Source organism: Scyliorhinus canicula, chromosome 16, assembly GCF_902713615.1.
Source record: "Scyliorhinus canicula chromosome 16, sScyCan1.1, whole genome shotgun sequence".
Taxonomy (NCBI): Eukaryota; Metazoa; Chordata; class Chondrichthyes; order Carcharhiniformes; family Scyliorhinidae; genus Scyliorhinus; species Scyliorhinus canicula.
The window spans coordinates 3,532,096-3,557,810 of NC_052161.1; the positions used below are offsets into that span (position 1 = coordinate 3,532,096).

Below are 25,715 nucleotides of genomic sequence, written 5' to 3' on the forward strand. Positions count from 1 at the left end.
GTGGAGAAACGGCACTGAGGACCCACACTGTCTGAGAACCCACTTTGGTCAGCCAAGCTCGGGTACGGCACAGCACGCTTTACCCGGGGATTCCATCCAAATCTTACCCGTAGCGGCCCATACGTAACTCATTCGACTTTTCCGTTTCAAAATTTGCTTTCATTTTTCGTTAGATAGCCCTTAGGCCGCCATCCCACATGCTATTTACATCCAGGAACATTCGGATGGTAAATTTGCAAAGCCTGCGAGACGGCTCGCAGGAGGAAAGTTGTTAGGTGTATTTCTGCTCCTAAATTCGCTTTTGAAAAAAAAATGACGGGAGTCACAGGGAGTGACTTGGCCATTCATTTAAGGGTCAATTGGAATGAGAGGACAGATACACTAACAGTACAGATATTAAACTGTGTATTGACAGATACTGTGCTTGATCCCATAGCTTTCGAAAGTCGAAGGAGGGTTCACAGCAAGGATCGGCCATACAGAAGGGAGAGGACAAAGAGAACGAAGAGAAGACCATGATGGAAGCCTACCTATTAGTTTTGAACGTTGTTGTATTTATACATGTGGAAGCAAGTCACGTTTCCCCCACAATCCCCGCCGTTAATGTTTCCCTCACACCAACTTCCCCGTGCTCAGCACTGATCAGCGAAGTTCAGACCTGGTGCACAAAATTCATGACATGGTACTCAATGTCGTACGTGATTGAATCACTGTTGGTGATTGCAATCCTCTGCATCATAGTACAGACCCTCAGGTTGAGGAAATGGAAAAGGAGAGCCTCCCGTTCCTGCCCCTCAACCATTTACGGAGTTCAATCCCCTATTTTCGGTTTTCACCAATCCCCCCAACCCCTTGATGCCTAGGAAATGAATAAAGCAATATGTGAATAAAGAAGACACTAATGTATTATATGGTTCTGAACTCGACTGCCGAGTCAGAAAGTGATATGTAATGTGGTATGAATGGATAAGGTTTTTAGACTGTAATAAAATGTTTAAAATGAGATAAGGATAGTAGTTGTGATAGGTAGAGGTTTCCGGTTATTGGTAATGCATGTCCCCTTTGACATAGCGCCAAGTAGAAATGTGAGATAAAATTTTTCTTGCCATAGTTAAAGACAGAGTAGACGCCCAGGAACTTGCTAAGGTCAGGGAACCCAAAGAGGGCACCCAAAGGCACTCGAAGAAACGTGCATAGGTGATCCTTCACAATTTCTCGTGAGGATCACAAGGAGGGAATGTAGCCATCTAAGATGGACACTGGGCAACAAAATGGAGAACTGCTAAGACTGCAGGGAAAAACAGTCATAGTGAGGACAAACAGCTTGCAGAAGACTGTTTTGCATTCTGCACGTACAGAAACCAGTTTCTGGCCAGGTGCAGAGTTTCAGCCAAAGGTGCAAATGGGAAACAGATCTGCATAGTAATGAGGTGATCCAGATCCAGACCCCGGACAATAAAAACATTTAAGTATCAATGGATACTTTTCCATAGACGCCCAGACAGAATGGCGCCAAAGCAACCAACACAAAGAGCCGTAGGGACCGCCCCACTCATCGAGGAACGACCCTCAGATTGGGGAGTTTGAAAGATATCGATTGGGAGAGACCCAATCGATACCCAGCAGGTGAAAGAACCCGCCCCAAGGGGCACGGACTTCTAGGACCTATAAGAGTAGGTCCCGCACATGGTTCGGTCTGTTTTGCTCCGGCCCAGATCTGCTGTTGCTTCCAGACTCCAGCCCAGACTTGTTACATCGCATCCTGACTCCAGTTTCATCACCGGCCGTTGAGCATCAGCCATCGAACTGTAAGTGCCAACACAACGATCGCTACGTGATCCAGACCTTACTAGCCCTTGACAACTTTGCCAATCAGAAAGTTACAGACCAAGAACGGGACGAAGGCCTTGCTCCCTGACCTTGCCTGTTCCTGTCTAGATAAGTATTTAGTTGTTTAGTATTAGAAGTAAGTTAGTCTCTTTAGCGTATGCATGTGTATTTATTATATTTGTTATAATAAACACAAATCGTTTGGACTTACTAATCGGTGTACGGATTTATTACTTTGAACCTGACCTTGATATACTTGTGACGGTGTCTCAATACGGCACCTGGCGACTCCGAGCATAATTACACATACAGAACCATAGTAGTGTTAAGCACACGGCCTTTAAACGGAGCCGTGTTAATCACACTCCAGTAAAACGAGCAACAGCCTCTGACAGTGCAGCACTCCCTCAGTTCTGACTCTCTGACAGTGCGGCACTCCCTCAGTACTGACCCTCTGACAGTGCAGCACTCCCTCAGTACTGACCCTCTGACAGTGCGGCACTCCCTCAGTACTGACCCTCTGACAGTGCTGAACTCCTTCAGTACAGATCCTCTGACAGTGCAGCGCTCCCTCAGTACTAACCCTCTGACAGTGTGGCATACCCTCAGTACTGACCCTCTGACAGTGCGGCACTCCCTCAGTACTGACCCTCTGACAGTGCGGCACTCCCTCAGTACTGTCCCTCTGACAGTGCAGCACTCCCTCAGTACTGACCCTCTGACAGTGCAGCATTCCCTCAGTACTGACCCTCTGACAGTGCAGCATTCCCTCAGTACTGACCCTCTGACAGTGCGTCACTCCCTCAGTACTGACCCTCTGACAGTGAGGCACTTCCTCAGTACTGACCCTCTGACAGTGCGGCACTCCCTCAGTACTGACCCTCTGACAGTGCGGCGCTCCCTCAGTACTGACCTTCTGACAGTGGGGCACTCCCTCAGTACTGACCCTCTGACAGTGCGGCACTCCCTCAGTACTGACCCTCTGACAGTGCGGCACTCCCTCAGTACTGACCCTCTGACAGTGCGGCACTCCCTCAGTACTGACCCTCTGACAGTGCGGCACTCCCTCAGTACTGACCCTCTGACAGTGCGGCACTCCCTCAGTACTGACCCTCTGAAAGTGCGGCACTCCCTCAGTACTGACCCTCTGACAGTGCAGCACTCCCTCAGTACTGACCCTCTGACAGTGCAGCACTCCCTCAGTACTGACCCTCTGACAGTGCGGCACTCCCTCGGTACTGACCCTCTGACAGTGCAGCACTCCCTCAGTACTGACCCTCTGACAGTGCGGCACTCCCTCAGTATTGTAGTGGGGATGGGATTCTGTGTCTTGTTACTCATTTGGCGAAATCTGACAAATGTGTGTTTGGTGTATTTTCTGTCTGAACCTGGAAAGCAATAGGGCAGAAGTTGTGTTCCTCTGACCTAATAACATTTCACTGAATTCAGTTAGAACTGAAACATTTTGTTCCTTCTCAGGGACAATCTGTTGTGTCTACAGGATTCTGTGACTTTCTCAACATTCTCAGCATTTTGATGATGTGGTTCTTGTTTTCTCTCCTCACACAGCACCTCACCTGGCCTCTGCTGTCAGTCACCATCCTCACTTCCTTTGGTTCCTCCATGTCCTACGGCTATAATCTGGCAGTGGTCAACTCACCAGCAGAGGTAACATCGCTGAGCAGCATTGCTGTGCCCTGGAGCAGCACAGACACCAGGGGAGTGTGGCAGTGGCGGGGGGGAGGGGGGGGGGGGGGGGGGGGAGAGTGAGTGCGGGTGTGAGGGTGGGAGCACTCCTCAGTACTGTGAGGGATGGGGCGTGGTTGTGAGGGGTGCGGATATGAGGGGGAGGAGTGCAGGTGTGAGGGTAGGGGTGCAGGAGTGAGGGGGAGGGGCACACGTGTGAGGGTAGGGGTGCAGGAGTGAGGGGGCGGTCAGCGGGGGAGGGGCGCGGGGAGGGGGAGGAGCGCGGGTGTGAGGGGGAGGGGTGCAGGAGTGAGGGGGCGGTCAGCAGGGGGAGGGGCGTGGGGAGGGGGAGGAGCGCGGGTGTGAGGGGGAGGGGTGCAGGAGTGACGGAGAGGGATCCGGTTGTGAGGGTGAGGAGCATAGGGAGGTGGGGCGCAGATGGGAGGGGGAGGGTTCCGGTTGTGTGGGGGAGGGGCGCGGGTGTGAGGGTGTAGGGTTCCGGGCGTGAGGGGAGGGGCACGGGGAGAAGGGGCGCGGGGAGGAGGGGGAGGGTTCCGGGTGGGAGGGGCGCAGGCAGGAGGGGCGCAGGTGGGAGGGGGAGGGTTCCGGGTGGGAGGGGCGAGGGGAGGAGGGTTCCGGGTGTGAGGGGAGGGGCATGGGGAGGAGGGACGCCGGTGGGATAGGGCGTGTTCCGGGTGTGAGGAGAGGGGCACGGGGAGGAGGGACGCCGGTGGGATAGGGCGGGTTCCGGGTGTGAGGGGAGGGGCGCCGGGAGGAGGGGCGCAGGTGGGATAGGGCGGGTTCCGGGTGTGAGGAGAGGGGCACGGGGAGGAGGGACGCCGGTGGGATAGGGCGGGTTCCGGGTGTGAGGAGAGGGGCACGGGGAGGAGGGACGCCGGTGGGATAGGGCGGGTTCCGGGTGTGAGGGGAGGGGCGCCGGGAGGAGGGGCGCAGGTGGGATAGGGCGGGTTCCGGGTGTGAGGGGAGGGGCGCCGGGAGGAGGGGCGCAGGTGGGATAGGGCGGGTTCCGGGTGTGAGGAGAGGGGCACGGGGAGGAGGGACGCCGGTGGGATAGGGCGGGTTCCGGGTGTGAGGAGAGGGGCACGGGGAGGAGGGACGCCGGTGGGATAGGGCGGGTTCCGGGTGTGAGGGGAGGGGCGCGGGGAGGAGGGGCGCAGGTGGGATAGGGCGGGTTCCGGGTGTGAGGAGAGGGGCACGGGGAGGAGGGACGCCGGTGGGATAAGGAGGGTTCCGGGTGTGAGGGGAGGGGCGCGGTGAGGAGGGGGAGGTTTCCGGGTGGGAGGGGCGCGGGGAGGAGGGGGAACGGACTGTCAGGTTCACCAATGCAATCCTTTGAAGGTGGTTAATGTTGATTTACATAGAATTTACAGTACAGAAGGAGGCCATTCGGCCCATCGAGTCTGGACCGGCTCTTGGAAAGAGCACCCTACCCAAGGTCAACACTTACACCCTATCCCAATAACCCAGTAACCCCACCCAACACTAAGGGCAATTTTGGACACTAAGGGCAATTTATCATGGCCAATCCACCGAACCCGCACATCTTTTAAAATTTTTAATTTAAGCCGCGAGGTATGGGTGTCTCTGGTTAGGCCAGCATTTATTGCCCATCCCTAATTGCCCTTCAGAAGGTGGTGGTGAGCTGCCTTCTTGAACCACTGCAGTCCGTGTGCAGTGCAGGGATCCCCTGTGGTCGTTCCCCTCTATAACAAGTATACCGTTTTGGATACTGTTGCGGGGGACGACTTACCAGGGGTAAGCAATAGGGCACAGGTCTCTGGCACAGAGTCTGTCCCTGTTGCTCAGAAGGGAAGGGAGAAGAGGAACAGAGCACTTGTCATTGGGGACTCCATAGTTAGGGGAACAGACAGGAGGTTCTGTGGGAACGAAAGAGACTCACGGTTGGTGTGTTGCCTCCCAGGTTCCAGGGTTCGTGATGTCTCTGATCATGTTTTTGGGATCCTTAAGGGGGAGGGGGAGCAGCCCCAAGTCGTGGTCCACATAGGTACCAACGACATTGGTAGGAAGAGAGATGGGGATTTGAGACAGAAATTCAGGGAGCTAGGGTGGAAGCTGAGAGCTAGAACAAACAGAGTTGTTATCTCTGGGTTGTTACCCGTGCCACGTGCTAGCGAAGTAAGAAATAAGGAGAGAGAGGAGTTGAACACGTGGCTACAGGGATGGTGCAGGAGTGAGGGTTTTGGTTTCCTGGATAATTGGGGCTCATTCTGGGGTAGGTGAGACCTCTACAAACAGGATGGTCTTCACCTGAACCAGAGGGGTACCAATATCCTGGGGGGGAGATTTGCTAGTGCTCTTCGGGGGGGGGGGGGGTTTAAACTAATTCAGCAGGGGGATGGGAACCTAAATTGTAGTCCCAGTGTACAGTATGTTGAGAGTAGTGAGGTCAGGGATAGGGTTAAAAGTTCGAAAGAGGGCACCGGCAAGCAAGACGCTGGTTTGAAGTGTGTCTACTTCAACGCCAGGAGCACCCGGAATAAGGTGGGTGAGCTTGCAGCATGGGTTGGTACCTGGGATCTCGATGTTGTGGCGATTTCGGAGACATGGGGAGAGCAGGGATAGGAATGGTTGTTGCAGGTTCCAGGATTTAGATGTTTCTGTAAGAACAGAGAAGATGGTAAAAGAGGGGGGGGGGGGGTGTGGCATTGTTAATCAAGGAAAGTATTACGGCGGTAGAAAGGACGTTTGAGGACTCGTCTACTGAGGTAGTATGGGCCGAGGTTAGGCCACCCTGTTGGGAGTTGTCTACAGACCTCCGAATAGTTCCAGAGATGTAGAGGAAAGGATTGCAAAGATGATTCTCGACAGGAGCGAGAGTAACAGGGTAGTTGTTATGGGGGACCTTAACTTTCCAAATATTGACTGGAAATACTATAGTTCGAGTACTATAGGTGGGTCAGTTTTTGTACAGTGTGTGCAGGAGGGTTTTCTGACACAGTATGTAGACAGGCCAACAAGGGGCGAGGCCACATTGGATTTGGTACTGGGTAATGAACCCGGCCAGATGTTAGATTTAGATGTAGGTGAGCACTTTGGTGATAGTGATCACAACTCGGTTATGTTTACTTTAGCAATGGGCAGGGATAGGTATATACCGCAAGGCAAGAATTATAGCTGGGGGAAAGGCAATTATGATGCTATTCGGCAAGATTTAGGATGTATAGGATGGGGAAGGAAACTGCAGGGGATGGGTACAATCGAAATGTGGAGCTTTTTCAAGGAACAGCTACTGCGTGTCCTTGGTAAATATGTACCTGTCAGACAGGGAGGAAGTTGTCGAGCAAGGGAACCGTGGTTTACTAAGGAAGTTGAAGCACTTGTCAAGAGGAAGAAGAAGGCTTATGTTAGGATGAGACATGAAGGCTCAGTTAGGGCACTTGAGAGTTACAAGTTAGCCAGGAAGGACCTAAAGGGAGAGTTAAGAAGAGCGAGAAGAGGACACGAAAAGTCATTGGCGGATAGGATCAAGGAAAACCCTAAGGCTTTCTATAGGTATATCAGGAACAAAGGAATGACTAGAGTAAGATTAGGGCCAATCAAGGATAGTAGTGGAAAGTTGTGTGTGGAATCAGAGGAGATAGGGGAAGCGTTAAATAGATATTTTTCGTCAGTGTTTACACTGGAGAAAGACAATGTTGTCGAGGAGAACACTCAGGTTCAGTCGACCAGGCTAGATGGAATTGAGGTTCAAAAGGAGGAGGTGTTAGCAATTTTGGAAAATGTCAAAATAGATAAGTCCCCTGGGCCAGATGGGATTTATCCTAGGATTCTCTGGGAAGCCAGGGAGGAGATTGCAGAGCCTTTGTCCTTGATCTTTATGTCGTCTTTGTCGACAGGAATAGTGCCGGAAGACTGGAGGATAGCAAATGTTGTCCCCTTGTTCAAGAAGGGGAGTAGAGACAACCCTGGTAATTATAGACCTGTGAGCCTTATTTCGGTTGTGGGTAAAATGTTGGAAAAGGTTATAAGAGATAGGGTTTATAATCATCTTGAAAAGAACAAGTTGATTAGCGATAGTCAACACGGTTTTGTGAAGGGTAGGTCATGCCTCACAAACCTTATTGAGTTTTTTGAGAAGGTGACCAAACAGGTGGATCAGGGTAAAGCGGTTGATGTGGTGTATATGGATTTCAGTAAGGCGTTTGATAAGGTTCCCCACGGTAGGCTATTGCATAAAATAAGGAAGTATGGGATTGAAGGTGATTTAGCGGTTTGGATCAGTAATTGGCTAGCTGAAAGAAGACAGAGGGTGGTGGTTGATGGCAAATGTTCATCCTGGAGTTCAGTTACTAGTGGTGTACCTCAAGGATCTGTTTTGGGGCCACTGCTGTTTGTCATTTTTATAAATGACCTGGAAGAGGGTGTAGAAGGATGGGTTAGTAAATTTGCAGATGACACGAAGGTCGGTGGAGTTGTGGATAGTGCTGAAGGATGTTATAGGATACAGAGGGACATAGATAAGCTGCAGAGCTGGGCTGAGAGGTGGCAGATGGAGTTTAATGCGGAAAAGTGTGAGGTGGTTCACTTTGGAAGGAGTAACAGGAATGCAGAGTACTGGGCTAATGGCAAGATTCTTGGTAGTGTAGATGAACAGAGAGATCTCGGCATCCAGGTACATAAATCCCTGAAAGTTGCCACCCAGGTTAATAGGGCTGCTAAGAAGGCATATGGTGTGCTAGCCTTTATCAGCAGGGGGATTGAGTTTCGGAGCCACAAGGTCATGCTGCAGCTGTACATAACTCTGGTGCGGCCGCACCTGGAGTACTGCATGCAGTTCTGGTCACCACATTATAGGAAGGATGTGGAAGCTTTGGAAAGGGTTCAGAGGAGATTTACTAGGATGTTGCCTGGTATGGAGGGAAGGTCTTACGAGGAAAGGCTCAGGGACTTGAGGTTGTTTTCGTTAGAGAAGGCTGAGAGGTGACTTAATAGAGACATATAAGATAGTCAGAGGGTTAGATAGGGTGGACAGTGAGAGTCTTTTTCCTCGGATGGTGATGACCAACACGAGGGGACATAGCTTTAAATTGAGGGGTGATAGATATAGGACAGATGTCAGAGGCAGTTTCTTTACTCAGAGAGTAGTAGGGGTGTGGAACGCCCTGCCTGCAACAGTAGTAGACTCGCCAACTTTAAGGGCATTTAGGTGGTCACTGGATAGACATATGGATGAAAATGGAATAGTGTGGGTCAGATAGGCTTCAGATGGTTTCACAGGTCGGCGCAACATCGAGGGCCGAAGGGCCCGTACTGTGCTGTAATGTTCTATGTTCTATGTTGGTGCATCCACTGTGCTGTTAGGGAGGGAGTTCCAGGATTTCGACCCAGGGATTTCTGGGAGTAGAAACACTGGAAACATCAGGGACAGACAAGGAGCATTGTCCAAACGAGTCGACTAGAGAAGTCCCTGTGTGAAACTGCTGATTGGAGAAAATCATAGAAACATAGAGCTGAGAACGAGGCCATTCCACCCACCGTGCTAATGCTAGCTCTGAGGTATAATTATCCATTTAGTCCAAGCCGCCTGCTCGTTTGAAGCATTTCGCCAATTCCCTTTTGAAAGTCACCACATTAATTATTTATTCCCAGTATATTAAAGATTTCTACAATGAAACCATTCTGGAACGATTCAACCAGTCCTTGACCACCCATCGCTTGTTGCTGCTGTACTCAGCTACTGTCTCCGTGTTTGCTGTTGGCGGGATGGTTGGCTCATTGCCTGTCGGGCTGCTGGTGGCAAAGTTTGGTCAGTAAGTATCAAAGGTATCACTTGTTTAAGCTGATGTTATGCTGACATCCTCATCCAAGCCTTTCCAGGTTCTCGATACAACTAATCCAATGTCCTCTTGGCTTGTGTCTCACATTTACGCCCGCTCTGAACTCTGTTGCCTATCTTTTAATTCACATCAAGTCCCGTTCTACCCTCCCCCCCCCCCGTGCTCATTGTAAGAAGTCTCACAACACCAGGTGTTAAAGTCCAACAGGTTTGTTTCAAACACTGGCTTTCGGAGCACTGCTCCTTCCTCATGTGAATTCAAGCCAGGACAGTGGGTAGGATTTCACAAGTCCAGGCCAGGTTGTGGGGGATGAATGTAATACGACATGAATCCAAGGTCCCGGTTGAGGCCGTACTCATGTGTGCGGAACTTAGCTATAAGTTTCTGCTCGGCGATTCTGCGTTGTCGCGCGTCCTGAAGGCCGCCTTGGAGAACGCTTACCCGGAGATCAGAGGCTGAATGCCCTTGTCTGCTGAAATGTTCCCCAACTGGAAGGGAACATTCCTGCCTGGTGATTGTCGCGCGATGTCTGTTCATCCGTTGTCGCAGTGTCTGCATGGTCTCGCCAATGTACCACGCTTCGGGACATCCTTTCCTGCAGTGTATGAGGCAGACAACGTTGGCCGAGTCGCGTACCTGGTGGGTGGTGTTCTCGCGTGTAACGGTGGTACCCATGTCGATGATCTGGCACGTCTCCATTCACCTGAGGAAGGAGCTGCGCTCCGAAAGCTAGTGTTTGAAACAAACCTGTTGGACTTTAACCTGGTGTTGTAAGGCTTCTTACTGTGCTCACCCCAGTCCAACACCGGCATCGCCACATCACTCTTTGGGAGAGTGAGGGTTATGGCTCTCTGGATAAACCTAAGGCTGGGATTCTCCCGTCTGCCGGCCGGCCAATGAGTTTCCCGTTGTGGCCACCCCACACCGTCAGGAAACCCGTGGGCGTGGATGCGCTGCCGGCAGATCCGGAGGGTCCACCGCACTCTGGAGGAGCAAATTCCAAATTCACCACCCTTTGAGAGAAATAACTTTTCCTCATCTCTGTTTACAATCTGCTGCCCCTTACCCTAAAACTATGACCTCTCGTTCTCAATTACCCCACAACAGAAATCATGCACTCCACGTCTACTTTGTCAATACCTTTAATCATTTTGTATTCCTCAAATAGATCTCCCCTCATTCTTCTAAACTCGACAGAGTATTGGCCTAAACTGCTCAATCCCTCGGTGCGAGAATGTGCAGGACTGAGCCAGGTCCTGTACTGTGGGTGGTATACTGTTCCATCTTTATGTTTGGGATGTTCTTTCTGAGCCTGGATTCCTGAGAGGCTGGGGAAGGTTTGAATTAGCAGCTTTTTCTCATCTTTGTCTTGTGCTGAGGGGAATGGGCCAGGAAATAGAATATCGAACAGTGCAGCACAGAATGATGGGCTCATGTCTGTAACCTGGTCCCTTTCGTCCTGACACTATTCCTGGTAGTTTTCCTTTTTTCTCCTGTCTCGGTTAGTTTGTTGGGAGTCTCGGATTCGCACTGACTACAATCTGAACCAATTGTATGAATATTTGTGGTCCTCTCTGTAAAAATATGTGGAATAGTGATCGTTCTGGACAGTGCTGAATTTGGGGTTCAGTTCCGTCTGGTGTCTAATGTAAAATATCCTTTTGGAACTGGTGTTCTCGTGAATTTTCGCTGCAATTCTGGGGGTAAAGAATCTGTGATTGGCTCCCACAAGGGTAGAGGCGGGGTGCTGCTATCTGAGAGGAGGGCATTGCAGCGTGTCTCTGGTGTCTCTGGTGTGACTGGAGTTGAGAGAGATACAATCTGGTAGACGGCCGAACATGGCGCCAAGATCTTCTCCTGAATTCCCGTGGTCGCCGTGTCCAATCACCCCTGGGTAGGTGTGCACCATTTTACCATGTTTCATGGCCTTGTTCTCTTCTCCCGGCTAATGTGCACAGAGACGCCAAGTTGAATTTTGTGATTGTACTGAGCCTACGGTATTGTTCTTCTGTCCCTTTCTGTATCGATGTACCTTGAGACATTTTTGCTGTGTTGTACCAATCCTGTGGTTTTGTTGCTTTATTTGTTAAAATGGAAAAACTTCATTGATTTATTTTTAATTTCCAGTGCAGTTCCGGAGACTCACCACCCTCTGACAGAACAAGTTCTCCTCACCTCTGTGTTGACTGAGCGATTCCTCTTTAATCAGTGGCCTCAGTATCTCCCACGTGGGGAAACATCCTCTCCACATCAACCCTATCGAGGCCCCTCAGGATCTTGTATGTTTCAATCAAGTTGCCTCTTACAACTCCTGCGGACACAATCTAACCTGTCCAACCTTTCCTCATAAGACAACCCACCAAATCCAGCGATGAGTTTAGTAAACTTCCTTTGAACTGCTTCCAACGCAATTACATTCTTCCTTTGACAAGGAGCCCAAGGGCTGGATTTTCCAATTCTGGGTCTCTGCCACCACGCCGGTGTGGGAAGGGTGGCGTTTTACAGCAGAAAAAATGGCGCAAAACAGCCACTGATTCCCTGTTTAGCTGTGGGCTAGCAGGACGGCAGAGTAGAGCACCCGGCTCCAGTTGCCGATAGGCCCCGGAGAATTGCCGGATTCGTGGCCGCGCATGCGCATGGTGGCGGCCTGCCGCGGCTGTGCTGTGTTACATGGCGGAGACCACCCGCGGACCCGGCCCGCAAAATAGCCCCCCCCCTTCGGTTGGCTCACGCGCCCCGGACCACCCCCCACAGTGCCTCCAGCCCCGAATAATGCCCCCCTCTGCCCGCGGACGCATTCGAAAATTCAGCCGGACGTGGGCGGAGCATACTGGGGGGCGGGCCTCAGGCAATGTCCTGAAGCCGTCGATACGTGGCGCAGCGTGCTCAGAGAGTACGCTGTTTTTGAGGGGGTGGAGCACCGCAAAAGCGTCGCCCCCCCCCCCCCCCCCCCCCCCCCCCCCCCCCACCCCCCCCCCCCCCCCCCCCCCCACCCCCGGATTCGGTCCGAATCAGACATTCTCCAGCCGATCGGCGAATGGGATTTCGACGTCGATGACCGGAGAATCTCGCACCATTCCTCTACGCAATGCTCCAGATGTGATCTCAGGTGCCCCGTACAACTGAAGCATAATCTCCCTACTTTGGAATCAATTCCCCTCATAATAACTATTGACATTCTATTACCTTTCCTAATAGTTTTCTGTACCTGCATATTAACCTTTTGTGATTCATGCACTAGGACTCCTAGATCCCTCTGCACTAGAGCTCTGCAATCTCGCACCATTTCGATAATGAGCTTCTTTTTCATTCTTCATCCCAAAATGGACAATTCCACATTTTCCCACATTATACTCCATTTGCCATTTTATTGCCCACTCACTTAACTTATTGATATCCCTTTGTACCCTCCTTATGTTCTATCCCCGCCTACTATTCAATCTATCTTTGTGTCATCAACAAATTTAGAAACCATACCGTCAGTCCCTTCATCCAATTAATTTATATAAATTTTAAACAGTTGAGGTCTTGGCACAGATCCCTGCCACACACCACCCAATACATCCTGCCAACCAGGAAAAGATCCATTTATGCCTACACTCTGCTTCCTGCCAGCCACCAATCTTCAATCCATGCCACTATGTTGCCCCCATACCATGGCCTTTTATTTTCCACAATAACCTTAGGTGTGGCACCTTATCAAATACCTTCTGAAAATCAAAGTACAGTACATCCACCGGCTCCCCTTTATTCACAGCACATGTTATTTCTTCAAAGAACACCAATTAACTTAATTAAAAATGATTTCCCATTCACAATATCATGTTGGCTCTCCCTGATTTTGCCACGTGCCGACTATAACTTTGTTAATAATAACACCTAACATATTCCCTACGACCAATGTTAAGCTAACTGGCCTGTCGCTTCCCACTTTCTGTCTCCTTGCCTTTTTCAATAATAGAGTCACATTTGTTATCTTCCAATCTAATACAATCTTCTCCGAATCTAGGGAGTTTGGGGAAATTAAAACCACTTGTTGCAGCGCCCTGAGCTAGTTCACAGTCAATCCCAGTCCCACAGGCCCCAGAGTCCCAACATAAGTGAATTAACCAATAATTCTTCTTATAATTCTTATTAAAATATCCTAAGTCGGGGCAGCACGGTGGCGCAGTGGCTTGCACTGCTGCCTCATGACGCCTAGGTTCCAGGTTCAATCCCGGCTCCAGGTCACTGTCCGTTATGAGTTTGCACATTAAGAACATAAGAACTAGGAGCAGGAGTAGGCCATATGGCCCCTCGAGCCTGCTCCGCCATTCAATGAGATCATGGCTGATCTTTTGTGGATTCAGTTCCACTTTCCGGCCTGAACACCATAACCCTTAATCCCTTTATTCTTCAAAAAACTATTAATCTTTATCTTAAAAACATTTAATGAAGGAGCCTCTACTGCTTCTCTGGGCAAGGAATTCCATAGATTCACAACCCTTTGGGTGAAGAAGTTCCTCCTAAACTCAGTCCTAAATCTACTTCCCCTTATTTTGAGGCTATGTCCCCTAGTTCTGCTTTCACCCGCCAGTGGAAACAACCTGCCCGCATCTATCCTATCTATTGCCTTCATAATTTTATATGTTTCTATAAGATCCCCCCGCATCCTTCTAAATTCCAATGACTACAGTCCCAGTCTACTCAACCTCTCCTCGTAATCCAACCCCTTCAGCTCTGGGATTAACCTGGTGAATCTCCTCTGCACACCCTCCAGTGCCAGTAAGTCCTTTCTCAAGTAAGGAGCCCAAAACTGAACACAATACTCCAGGTGTGGCCTCACTAACACCTTATACAATTGCAGCATAACCTCCCTAGTCTTAAGCTCCATCCCTCTAGCAATGAAGGACAAAATTCCATTTGCCTTCTTAATCACCTGTTGCACCTGTAAACCAACTTTTTGCGACTCATGCACTAGCACACCCAGGTTTCTCTGCACAGCGGCATGCTTTAATATTTTATCGTTTAAATAATAATCCCGTTTGATGTTATTCCTACCAAAATGGATAACCTCACATTTGTCTACATTGTATTCCATCTGCCAGACCCTAGCCCATTCACTTAACCTATCCAAATCCTTCTGTAGACTTCCAGTATCACCTGCACTTTTCGCTTTACCACTCATCTTAGTGTCATCTGCAAACTTGGACACATTGCCCTTGGTCCCCAACTCCAAATCATCTATGTAAATTGTGAACAATTGTGGGCCCAACACTGATCCCTGAGGGACACCACGAGCTACTGATTGCCAACCAGAGAAACACCCATTAATCCCCACTCTTTGCTTTCTATTAATTAACCAATCCTCTATCCATGCTACTACTTTACCCTTAATGCCATGCATCTTTATCTTATGCAGCAACCTTTTGTGTGGCACCTTGTCAAAGGCTTTCTGGAAATCCAGATATACCACATCCATTGGCTCCCCATTATCTACCGCACTGGTAATGTCCTCAAAAAATTCCACTAAATTAGTTAGGCACGACCTGTCCTTTATGAACCCATGCTGCGTCTGCCCAATGGGTATTTGCATAGGTTTCGCACCCACAACCCAAAGATGTGCAGGGTAGGTGAATTGGCTATGCTAAATTGACCCTTAATTGGAAAAAATGAATTAGGTACTCTAAATTAATTTTTTTTAAATCAAAATTTCCTAAGTCTTTAGCCCCTGCCTGCCAATTAGCTGGAAGGCTCTCTCTTTCTTTTCATTTCTCTCTCTCCCCCCCCCCCCCCCCCCACCTCACTCTCTTTCTCTTTCATTCCAACCTCTCCATTTCCACCTCTATTTCTTTTGCTGTTTCTTTTTGTTCAGCTCCATTTCTTTTTCTTTTTGCTGCATCTTCAATTGTTCATCTGTAACGGGATTTTAGCCAATTCTACTGATTGTTGCATTCACTCAGGCTTGTATCTTACGTTTCTTTCGAATTTAACTGTTGAGCAACCTTATCTCCACCTTCTTACCTGTAGCCGGTACCTCTATTTCTAATTCGCCGACCAATTCAACTAGCTTGTCTTTTCGAAGCTGTCTTAAATAGACCAGTGACCAGTCCTCCAGCAGAAGAAAATGCTCAGCAGCTTCCAGAGCAATCCTGTTATATCGCTACAAACCTGGTGCCTCTTTGTACGTTATACTGTAAACTAAACTTTGACGTCTACCATCCCAAAGGTCCTGGACGAGCCCCCAAATTATGTTATGACCCTGGACTAGTGCGCGGTCAATTCTAGCCCCACATGCCTCGGATTCACAACACAAGTGAATTAGCTATTAATTCTTATCAAAAAGACCTAAAGTCTTTGGCCTTTGGCTGCCCAATAATTCCAGTCATCAGGTTTGTAATTTAAACACAATTACTGTTTATTTATACCAAGAACTATCAGAAAATATTCAGTAAAAACAAATGGCTAACGGCAGTCTCATACTTACCACTCACTTTAACTGTCCCACCCTCTACCCACACACATAGCCACACACAACATAATAAGGATGAAAGTCAAAAGTTTAGAGTCTTTGCTTCAGGTAGTGGTTCTTTAGCGTGCTTTCTTCACAGTAAGCTTGCAGATTACACTCTTTGGTTTGCAATCAGGAAAGGTCTTTGTCGAGTCATTCATTCAGGGGCGCTGTAGTTTTTAAAATGCGGTGCTCAAAGGCCGCAGGCTCTCTGGAGACACCTTATTTCTTATTAAACTGGGCTCCAGAGGGGTCAATTACTAGGGGGCATAGGTTTAAGGTGCGAGGGGCAAGGTTTAGAGTAGATGTACGAGGCACGTTTTTTACACAGAGGGTAGTGGGTGCCTGGAACTCGCTGCCGGAGGAGGTGGTGGAAGCAGGGACGATAGTGACGTTTAAGGGGCATCTTGACAAATATATGAATAGGATGGGAATATAGGGATACGGACCCCGGAAGTGTAGAAGATTGTAGTTTAGTTGGGTAGCATGTACGGCACGGGCTTGGAGGGCCGAAGGGCCTGTTCCTGTGTTGTACTTTTCTTTGTTCTTTGTTCCATATTCAGGCCTCTATCGTTCTGTTGAGACACTTTGTTTCACATCAGACATTTCTTTTAGCTCATGGTTTGACTTCAAGCCACCGCAGTCTCAAGAGAACAAAACCCAGACTTGCTGGAGTGAGAGTCAGCATCACAGTGGCCCTTGGAGATAATTAGCTTTTTGGAGAGAGTTGCTTGCATCTCTTCATCAGGGTGCCACAATCAAAACTGAAACCAAACTGGAACCTCGGGACTCTGAAAGCCTTCCAGTATACTAATATTCAATCATCACCTATCACCGGGCAGAGCACTGCCTTTTGGGCCAATTCGTTGGCCACCAGTCAAATCAATCAAACACAGTCCTCACTGATACTGGCCAGTCTGCAATTCCCAATTTAAATCAGCAGAGCCTTCTGGATTCTTCTGCTTGAATTAAATGTACAGGCTTCATATGGGCTGTTTCTCTTAAAGTCACAGGTCCATTCATCATCCATGGATCAAAAGCGCAACAGCAAAATCAAAGCAAAAGGAAATAAGGTAATTAACAGGAAGGACCCTTACACACTAGCCACTTCTTTTAAGATCCCAGTATGAAGTCCATCAGGACCCAGGGACCTGTCAGCCCACAACTCCAACAATTTCCCCTGTACCTTCCCTAATTTTCCAGAGTTCCTCCCTCCCTTCCATTTCTTGATTTACAGCCATTATAGGATGTTGCTTGTATCCTCTGACAGATACAAAGGCCGGGATTCTCCCCAACTCAGCGGGACGGGGGTCCCGGCGTGTTGGAGTGGCGTGAACCACTCCAGGGTCGGGCCGCCCCAAAGGTGTGGAAGTCTCCGCACCTTTAGGGGCCAAGCCCTCACATTGAGGGGCTAGGCCCGCACCAGAGTGGTTCCCTCTCCGCCATCTGGCGTGAACGGCCTTTGGCGCCACGCCAGCCGGGGCCGAAAGGACTTCGCCGGCGAGCGTAAGTCCACGCATGCGCCGGAGCATCAGTGGCTGCTGATGTCATTCCGGCGCATGCGCAGGGGAGGGGGTCTCTTCCGCCTCCGTCATGGTGAAGACCATGGCGAAGGCGGAAGAAAAGAGTTCCCCCACGGCACAGGCCCGCCCGCCGATCGCGGACCAGGCCACCGTGGGGGCACCCGCAGGGGTCAGATCGCCCCGCCAGGACCCCGGCGCCCACCCGCGCCGCCATTCCCGCCGGTCAGGTAGGTGGTTTAATCCACGCCGGTGGGAGAGGCCTGTCAGCGGTGGGACTTCGGCCCATCGCAGGCTGGAGAATCGGCGCGGGTGCCCCGCCGACCAGCGCGGCGCGATTCCCGCCCCCGCCGAATCTCGGGTGGCAGAGAATTCGGGACACGGCGGGAGCGGGATTGACGCCGGCCCCAGGAGATTCTCCAACCCGGCGGGGGGTCGGTGAATCCTGCCCAAAATATCTATTCAATTCATCTGCCATTTCCTTATCTTCCAATATTAATTCCCCAGACTCATTTCCCACAGAACCAACATTCACTTAGTTAACTCTTTTTAATCTTACCATAAGTTTTTATATTTTCGGCTGACTTTATCTCATACTCTAATTTTTCCTTCTTTATGAATCGTTTGGACATTCTTTGCTGTTTTTTTATATTCTATCCAATCTTCTGACATCATAGCTGAGCCCCAATCCTATCCTCAGCCTGCACTCTCCCCCTAACTCTCCCTCACTCTCATTCTTTCTTTCTCTCTCTCTCTCTCTCTCTCCCTCGCTCTCTCTCATTGTCTATCTCATTCATTCTTTTGTCATTCTCTCTTGTATTCACATTTTCTCTTGTATTATTCATTCACCATCTCTCTTTCATTTTCCCCTTTCTCTTTCTCTCTTGCTCTCTCTCTCACTCTTTCCCTCTCTCTCTCTCTCTCTCTCTCTCTCTCACTCTCACCCTCTCTAAGTATCAGTGTTTTGAGGTGCTGGTGTATAACCTGTCTCTCCCCTGAACTGAGTTCACTCTGCGCAGGTCAGGAGATACACTGAAGGAGTATTTCACACATAGAAATGAACTGAGTGTAAATCAAGTCTGTCTCTTATGGGGTTTAAGGGTCATTATTGAAGAGTTGGTGAAAAGTTGTGAAGTGCGTCTCAGAATGGGAAATGATTCTATCAATGGTTCCTTCCATGCTATGGTCAAACACAAGAAAACTGTGGGAACACGAACATGTTGATTTCTTTGAAGTGTAAGGGAAAGAGTTGCACATCTTTGGACTGTGGGAGGAAACCGGAGCACCCGGAGGAAGCATGCGGGAAGAAAATGCAAACTCCACACAGAACCAAGGCCAGAGTTTAACCCGTGACACAGGTGCTGTGAGGCAGCAGTGCTAACCACTGTGCCACTGGTCAACAGCTATAGCAATTGGATCAATATTGAGTCTATGGCTAGTACCACAAATAACAAAACTATTGCGCTTTGGAGAAGTTGGTTTGCAATTTCCGCATTGCCAGAAACGTTGGGGTCAGAGAATGGTCAGAAGAGATTGAAATATTTCTGAAAAAGAATGGGGTCTAACACATCCTAAACCATCATATCACCCAGCATCAAATGGTGCTGCAGAAAGAAATATACAGATTGTGAAGAGGCCTTTGCAGATGTATTTTCTGAGGGACAAATGAGACAGCTATTAACACGTTTCCCTTCAACACAGGCTCGTCAATTTTATGTTCCCTTAAGGAATAACCCTGCAATCAAAAATAAGTTGCGCACCTCACAAGTTGGTGTTTAAACAAGCCTGTAGGACAAGGTTTAGTCTGCTTAAGCTTGATGTCTACAGTGGAGTAAGAGAACAGCTCGACAAAGTAAACGTGAGGCAGGCTTAGTGAAAAACCATTGAGGTGATTAGAAGTATGTGGCTGGAGTTTCCGTAAAGGAACATGGGGCGCGATTCTCCCAAACCGTGAGAAATCGTAAGGCTGGCGTCAAATCCGGGCGGGTTTGACGCCAGCCCCCCCCTTCCCGACCGGGCACCGATTCTGGTCCCCGGTCGGGGCTAGCATCCCGACGCCGTAAACTCCGGCATCGCGGGCTTAACGAATTTCGTTAAGCCCGCTTGCCAGAGTTAGCGCCGGCTGACGCGTCATATGACGTCAGCCGCGCATGCGCGGATGACGTCATCGCGTATTTGCCGAAACCCGCGCATGCGCGGGCCGGGATGCCCCTCTGCCGCCCCGCGAATGGATACTGCGGGGCGGCGGAAGGACAAAGAGTGCGCGGGCATCGGGCCCGCTGCCCGCGATCGGTGGGCACCGATCGCGGGCCCATGGCACCCTTGGCACGGCCGTGGTACTGCCGTGCCAATCGGTACCATGGTTATAAAAAGCGAGAGTTTACGGCCGTTTTTACGAACGGCCAGACCAGGTGTGTTTGCCGTTCATAAAAACAGCCGTAAAGGGCTGGGAACTCGGCCCATCCATCAGCTGTGAATCGCTGCCGGCCGTAAAAAAACGGCGGCAGCGATTCGTGTCGGGAGTTGGGCGTGGGGGGGGGGGGAGAATAGCGGGAGGGCGTCGGAACAGCGTGGCCGTAAAATTTTACGAGCCACGCTATTCTCCGCACCGTCGGGAGTGCGGAGAATCTCGCCCATGGTGCATTCACATAACGGACGAAATTTGGAGAGAGAATTCATCAGAGTCATAGAACAGACAGTGCAGAAGGAAGCCATTCAGCCCATCGAGTCTGCACCGCCCACTTCAGCCCTCACTTCCACCCTATCCCTGTAATACAATAACCCCTCCTACCCTTTTTGGACACTCAGGGCAATTTATCATGGCCAATCCACCTAACCTGCACATCTTTGGACTGTGGGAGGAAACAGGAGCACCCGGAGGAAACCCACGCAGACACGGGGAGAACGTGCAGACTCTGCACAGACAGTGACCCAAGCCGGGAATCGAACCTGGGACCCTGGAGCTGTGAAGCCACAGTGCTAGCTACTTGTGCTACCGTGCTGCCCTTTATGTAGATCGTTGGCGTGAAAGAGAAAATTTAACAAAGGGAGAGGATGAGAAACCTGCTATAGGACAAATTCCTCCTGCAGTCCAAAGTGAAAATCTCTCTCTCTCTCTCTCTCACCCTCTCTCCCTCTCTCTCTCTCTCTCACCCTCTCTCCCTCTCTCTCTAAGTATCAGTGTTTTGAGGTGAACTGAGTTCACTCTGCGCAGGTCAGGAGATACACTGAAGGAGTATTTCACACATAGAGATGAACTGAGTGTAAATCAAGTAAATCAGGTCTGTCTCTTATCAGAAAGAGGCTGATAGTTTGCTGGTATTCAGGAGTGCAAAGTAAACCAGGGTGATTGATTAAACCAAATCAATCAATATTACAGCCCCAACCATGGAGTGGAGTTGTTAGTCAAAGCTCAGGTTGGACAGTCACAGATTTTGAGAGAGCAGAATCAAGCTAATGGAAATGGAAAAGGACACCGAGGCACAGAGAGAAAGAAGCCAGATGGGTTCATTTCCAGTATGGAGGGGAGCACGGTGGCATAGTGGTTAGCACTGTTGCTTCACAGCTCCAGGGTCCCAGGTTCGATTCCGGCTTGGAGCACTCTCTGTGGGGAGTCTGCATGTTTTCCCTGTGTCTGTGTCAGTAGGCAAGTAGCTCTGATAGTTCTTACAATCCCTGCAGTGCAAAGCGAGGCCATTCGGTCCATCGTGTCAGCACTGACCCTACCTCGGCCCACACCCCCGCCCTTTCAGTGCAACCCCATTCGGTGATCATGGCCAATCCACCTAACCTGACTCTTGCAAATCATCAGCCTCACTACAGAGGTTTAACTAAAATGGAAATGGCCTGAATCTTCCCCGGTGTGGTGTGAACCATCGGATTGACAATCCACTCCTACCACAGAAGAGAATTGGGGAAGACAGGCCACGTTCCTTCATTACTGCACTAGCTGCCATATTCTGGTGATTATTCAAAGGTCCCGGTGTGTTAGAGTTTATGAGTGGATCATAGAATAGAATTTGGACAATTTGTCATGGCCAATCCACCCAACCTGCACATCTTTGGACTGTGGGAGGAAACCGGAGTACCCGGAGGAAACCCACGCAGTCACGGGGAGGATGTGCAGACTCCACACAGACAGTGACCCAAGTCGAAATCGAACTTGGGACCCTGGAGCTGTGAAGCAATTGTGCTATCCACAATGCTACCGTGCTGCCCTTAAGAAGTTAACCTACACTCCCTTATTCTACCCTAATCCATGTACCTATCCAATAGCCGTTTGAAGGTCCATAAATTTTCCGACTCAACTACTACCATAGGCAGTGCATTCCATGAGTGGCTGAGTCCAGGGTTGCCAGTGGGTGAGGTAAGTTGGCAGCTGGGTCAGACAGGGAGGTGGGGCAGGAGAAGTTGTCAGGTCCCCTCAGAGGGATGTTGGGTAGTGGGGGCAAGTCAGGTTGGGTCGGAGTGAGTGGGGGATTCGGTGGGGAGTCAAGGAGTAGATTGGGGGGTGGGGTTGAGGGATCAATTGTATAGTTCCATTGTATCGTGACTCTGAGCTCAACCTTGTCTTCCAGCCTTGTTTACTCAGCATCTGGCAGCTGCAGCACGTATTTTGTGAACATTTTCCGGGTAACTATCCAAATAAAAGCAGAACTGTCTTAATTCAGAGTGGGAGATTTTTGCAGAGGGCCCTAGGAAGCCAGGGAGTTGCCCGTCGGCTTCCCAGTTAATTCCAATGGAGCCGATGCATTGGGAACTCTGAGGGGGTCACGTGGTGCATCTGGAGGGGATCCATGTGGACAATCCAGGGGATAGGAGATAACGGGAAGCCAGGGTCCTGGCTGTTCTGCCAACTGTCTGAGGGTAGGATCTATTGCTGGTGAGTGACACTGTATACCCCACTGACTATCTCTCCCATTGATTAACAGGAAGGGGACCCTGGTGTACAGCACATTCCTGATGTTACTGGCCACACTCCTAATGGGATTCAGCAAACTGTTGCGCTCCCCAGAAATGGTCATCTTGGGACGGTTTATGTCTGGGATCCACTCAGGTACACGCTGGGATTCTGCTGCTCACTCACTCTTCACTGGTTTCAGAGTAACGGTTCAAAGAGAGAGAGGTTGGGGGGGGGGGAGAATGGTAGGGGGGGGAATGGGGGAGGGGGAGAGAATGGTGGGGGGGTAGGGGGGGCGGGGGAGAGAATGGGGGGGATGGGGGAGAGGGGAGAGAATGGTGGGGGGGTGGGGGGGGGGGGCGGGGGAGAGAATGGGGGGGGGGGGAATGGGGGAGGGGGGGAGGTAAGAATAAGAAAGAGAGAGAGGACCAGAATTAGAGGGATAGGTCACAAAGTGTGAGATGGGGAAACTGATATACAGACCGAGAGGGAAGGATAGAGAGAAGCAGATAGATTGTTAGAGGGAGACGGGGGGTAGAAGGTGGAGGAGAGTGAGGGGCTCAGGCAGAGAGACAGGGCAGCAGGATAGAGGTGAGGAGGGAAGGCGGCAAGTGAACAGGTCCTAAAGGCTGTGACATTATTTCCGATACCAGCACCTGTCAGCACCTTAATCCATTTTTTTTCTGTCTCCAGGTATTTCACTCACTGTTGTCCCCATGTATCTCGGGGAAATTGCCCCAAAGAATCTGAGAGGATTCCTGGGCTTAATCCCCAGCATCTTCATCTGTCTGGGAGTGTTTGCAGCCCAGGTGCTGGGACTGAGAGAACTGATGGGGAAGGTAAGCATCGTAACTCTGAGCTCAACCTTGTTTTCCAGCCTTGATTATTCAGTGTCTGCAGCTACAGCACGTAATTAAAAAGGCAAATGGAACGTTAGCATTTATTGCAAAAGGTCAGGAGTATGAAAGTAGAGAAATGTTGTTGCAATTGGACAGGGTGTGGGTCAGACCACATCTGGAGGATTGTGTCCAGTTTTGGCTCCTTATTTGTGGAGGGATGTGGTGGCATTGGGGGAGCTCGGAGGAGGTTCACCAGATTGATTCCGGGGATGAAGGGGTTGACGTGTGAGAGAGATTAAACAGTTTGGGTTTATACTCGCTGGAGTTTAGAAGGATGTGGGGGGATCTGATTGAGGTGTATAAAATACTAAAAGGGATTGATAAAGTAAATGTAGATCAAATGTTCCCCCTTGTGGGGCAATCTCGAACGAGAGGTCACGGATATAGGCTGAGAGGGGGTAGATTTAGAACTGAGATGAGGAGGAACTACTTCTCGCAGAGGGTGCTGAATATGTGGAACTCGCTGCCCCACAGTGCGGTGGAGTCTGAGTCATTAAATGGTTTTAAGAGGGAGACAGATAGATTTCTGATTGAAAAGTCGGTTAAAGGGATTTGGGGAACAGGCAGGGAGGTGGATTTGAGACCAGGAAGAGATCAACCATGATCTGATTGAATGGAGCAGGCTCGAAGGGCTGAATTACCAACCTCTGTTCCTAATTCCTATGTTCCTTTGTCTGAAACCGGGAGTCACAGTAAATATGCCAGTCAATCCACATCCATGCTGATTCCTTTAAATTGTTTTGTCCCTGGCAGCTGATCTGAAGCATGTGTGGGGAAAGCTCCATTGAAAGTGTTTGGACATGTTTCCATTCTGATCAAGGGGTGAATTTCACATTTACACAGAAAGCAAAGGGACACCATCCACCTCCCAGGGAGATGTCTATCGCTCAACCAGTCTCTACATAACCTTGGTGTTGTAAAGGTGTTGTATTGGTGTTGTATTGGTGTATTGGTGTATTGGTGTTGTAGTGGTGTATTGGTGTTGTATTGGTGTATTGGTGTATTGGTGTTGTATTGGTGTAGTGGTGTATTGGTGTTGTATTGGTGTATTGGTGTATTGGTGTATTGATGTATTGGTGTTGTAAAGGTGTCGTATTGGTGCATTGTTGTTGTATTGGTGTATTGGTGTTGTATTGGTGTATTGATGTATTGATGTTGTATTGGTGTATTGGTGTTGTATTGGTGTTGTATTGGTGTATTGGTGTTGAATTGATGTAGTGGTGTATTGGTGTTGTATTGGTGTTGTATTGGTGTATTGGTGTATTGGTGTATTGGTGTTGTAGTGGTGTATTGGTGTTGTAGTGGTGTATTGGTGTATTGGTGTTGTATTGGTGTATTGGTGTTGTATTGGTGTATTGGTGTTGTATTGGTGTATTGGTGTTGTATTGGTGTATTGGTGTTGTATTGGTGTATTGGTGTTGTATTGGTGTATTGGTGTTGTATTGGTGTATTGGTGTTGTATTGGTGTATTGGTGTTGTATTGGTGTATTGGTGTTGTAGTGGTGTATTGGTGTATTGGTGTTGTATTGGTGTATTGGTGTATTGGTGGTGTATTGGTGTATTGGTGTTGTATTGGTGTATTGGTGGTGTATTGGTGTATTGGTGTATTGGTGTATTGGTGTATTGGTGTTGTATTGGTCTATTGGTGGTGTATTGGTGTTGCATTGGTGTATTGGTGTTGTATTGGTGTATTGGTGTTGTATTGATGTATTGGTGTTGTATTGGTCTATTGGTGGTGTATTGGTGTATTGGTGTTGTAGTGGTGTATTGGTGTTGTATTGGTATATTGGTGTATTGGTGTTGTATTGGTGTATTGGTGTTGTAGTGGTGTATTGGTGTTGTATTGGTATATTGGTGTATTGGTGTATTGGTGTATTGGTGTTGTATTGGTGTATTGGTGTTGTATTGGTGTATTGGTGTTGTAGTGGTGTATTGGTGTTGTATTGGTATATTGGTGGATTGGTGTTGTATTGGTGTATTGGTGGTGTATTGGTGTCGTATTGGTGTATTGTTGTTGTATTGGTGTATTGATGTATTGATGTTGTATTGGTGTATTGGTGTTGTATTGGTGTTGTATTGGTGTATTGGTGTTGAATTGATGTAGTGGTGTATTGGTGTTGTATTGGTGTTGTATTGGTGTATTGGTGTATTGGTGTTGTAGTGGTGTATTGGTGTTGTAGTGGTGTATTGGTGTATTGGTGTTGTATTGGTGTATTGGTGTTGTATTGGTGTATTGGTGTTGTATTGGTGTATTGGTGTTGTATTGGTGTATTGGTGTTGTATTGGTGTATTGGTGTTGTATTGGTGTATTGGTGTTGTATTGGTGTATTGGTGTTGTATTGGTGTATTGGTGTTGTATTGGTGTATTGGTGTTGTATTGGTGTATTGGTGTTGTAGTGGTGTATTGGTGTATTGGTGTTGTATTGGTGTATTGGTGTATTGGTGGTGTATTGGTGTATTGGTGTTGTATTGGTGTATTGGTGGTGTATTGGTGTATTGGTGTATTGGTGTATTGGTGTATTGGTGTATTGGTGTTGTATTGGTGTATTGGTGTTGTATTGGTCTATTGGT

General features: G+C 49.1%; 1 protein-coding gene across 2 annotated transcripts in view; it reads left to right on the forward strand.

Annotated features, from left to right (window-relative positions):
- The window catches only part of LOC119979437 (solute carrier family 2, facilitated glucose transporter member 5-like), a 257,810-nt gene that overhangs the window by 203,122 nt on the left and 28,973 nt on the right, over positions 1–25,715 (forward strand). For both annotated transcript variants that reach the window (XM_038821663.1, XM_038821664.1), the window contains 4 exons: positions 3,400–3,498; positions 9,148–9,308; positions 22,277–22,401; positions 22,939–23,084. In XM_038821663.1, the coding sequence (XP_038677591.1) occupies positions 3,400–3,498; positions 9,148–9,308; positions 22,277–22,401; positions 22,939–23,084 (531 nt within the window). The remainder of the gene's footprint in view (positions 1–3,399; positions 3,499–9,147; positions 9,309–22,276; positions 22,402–22,938; positions 23,085–25,715) is intronic.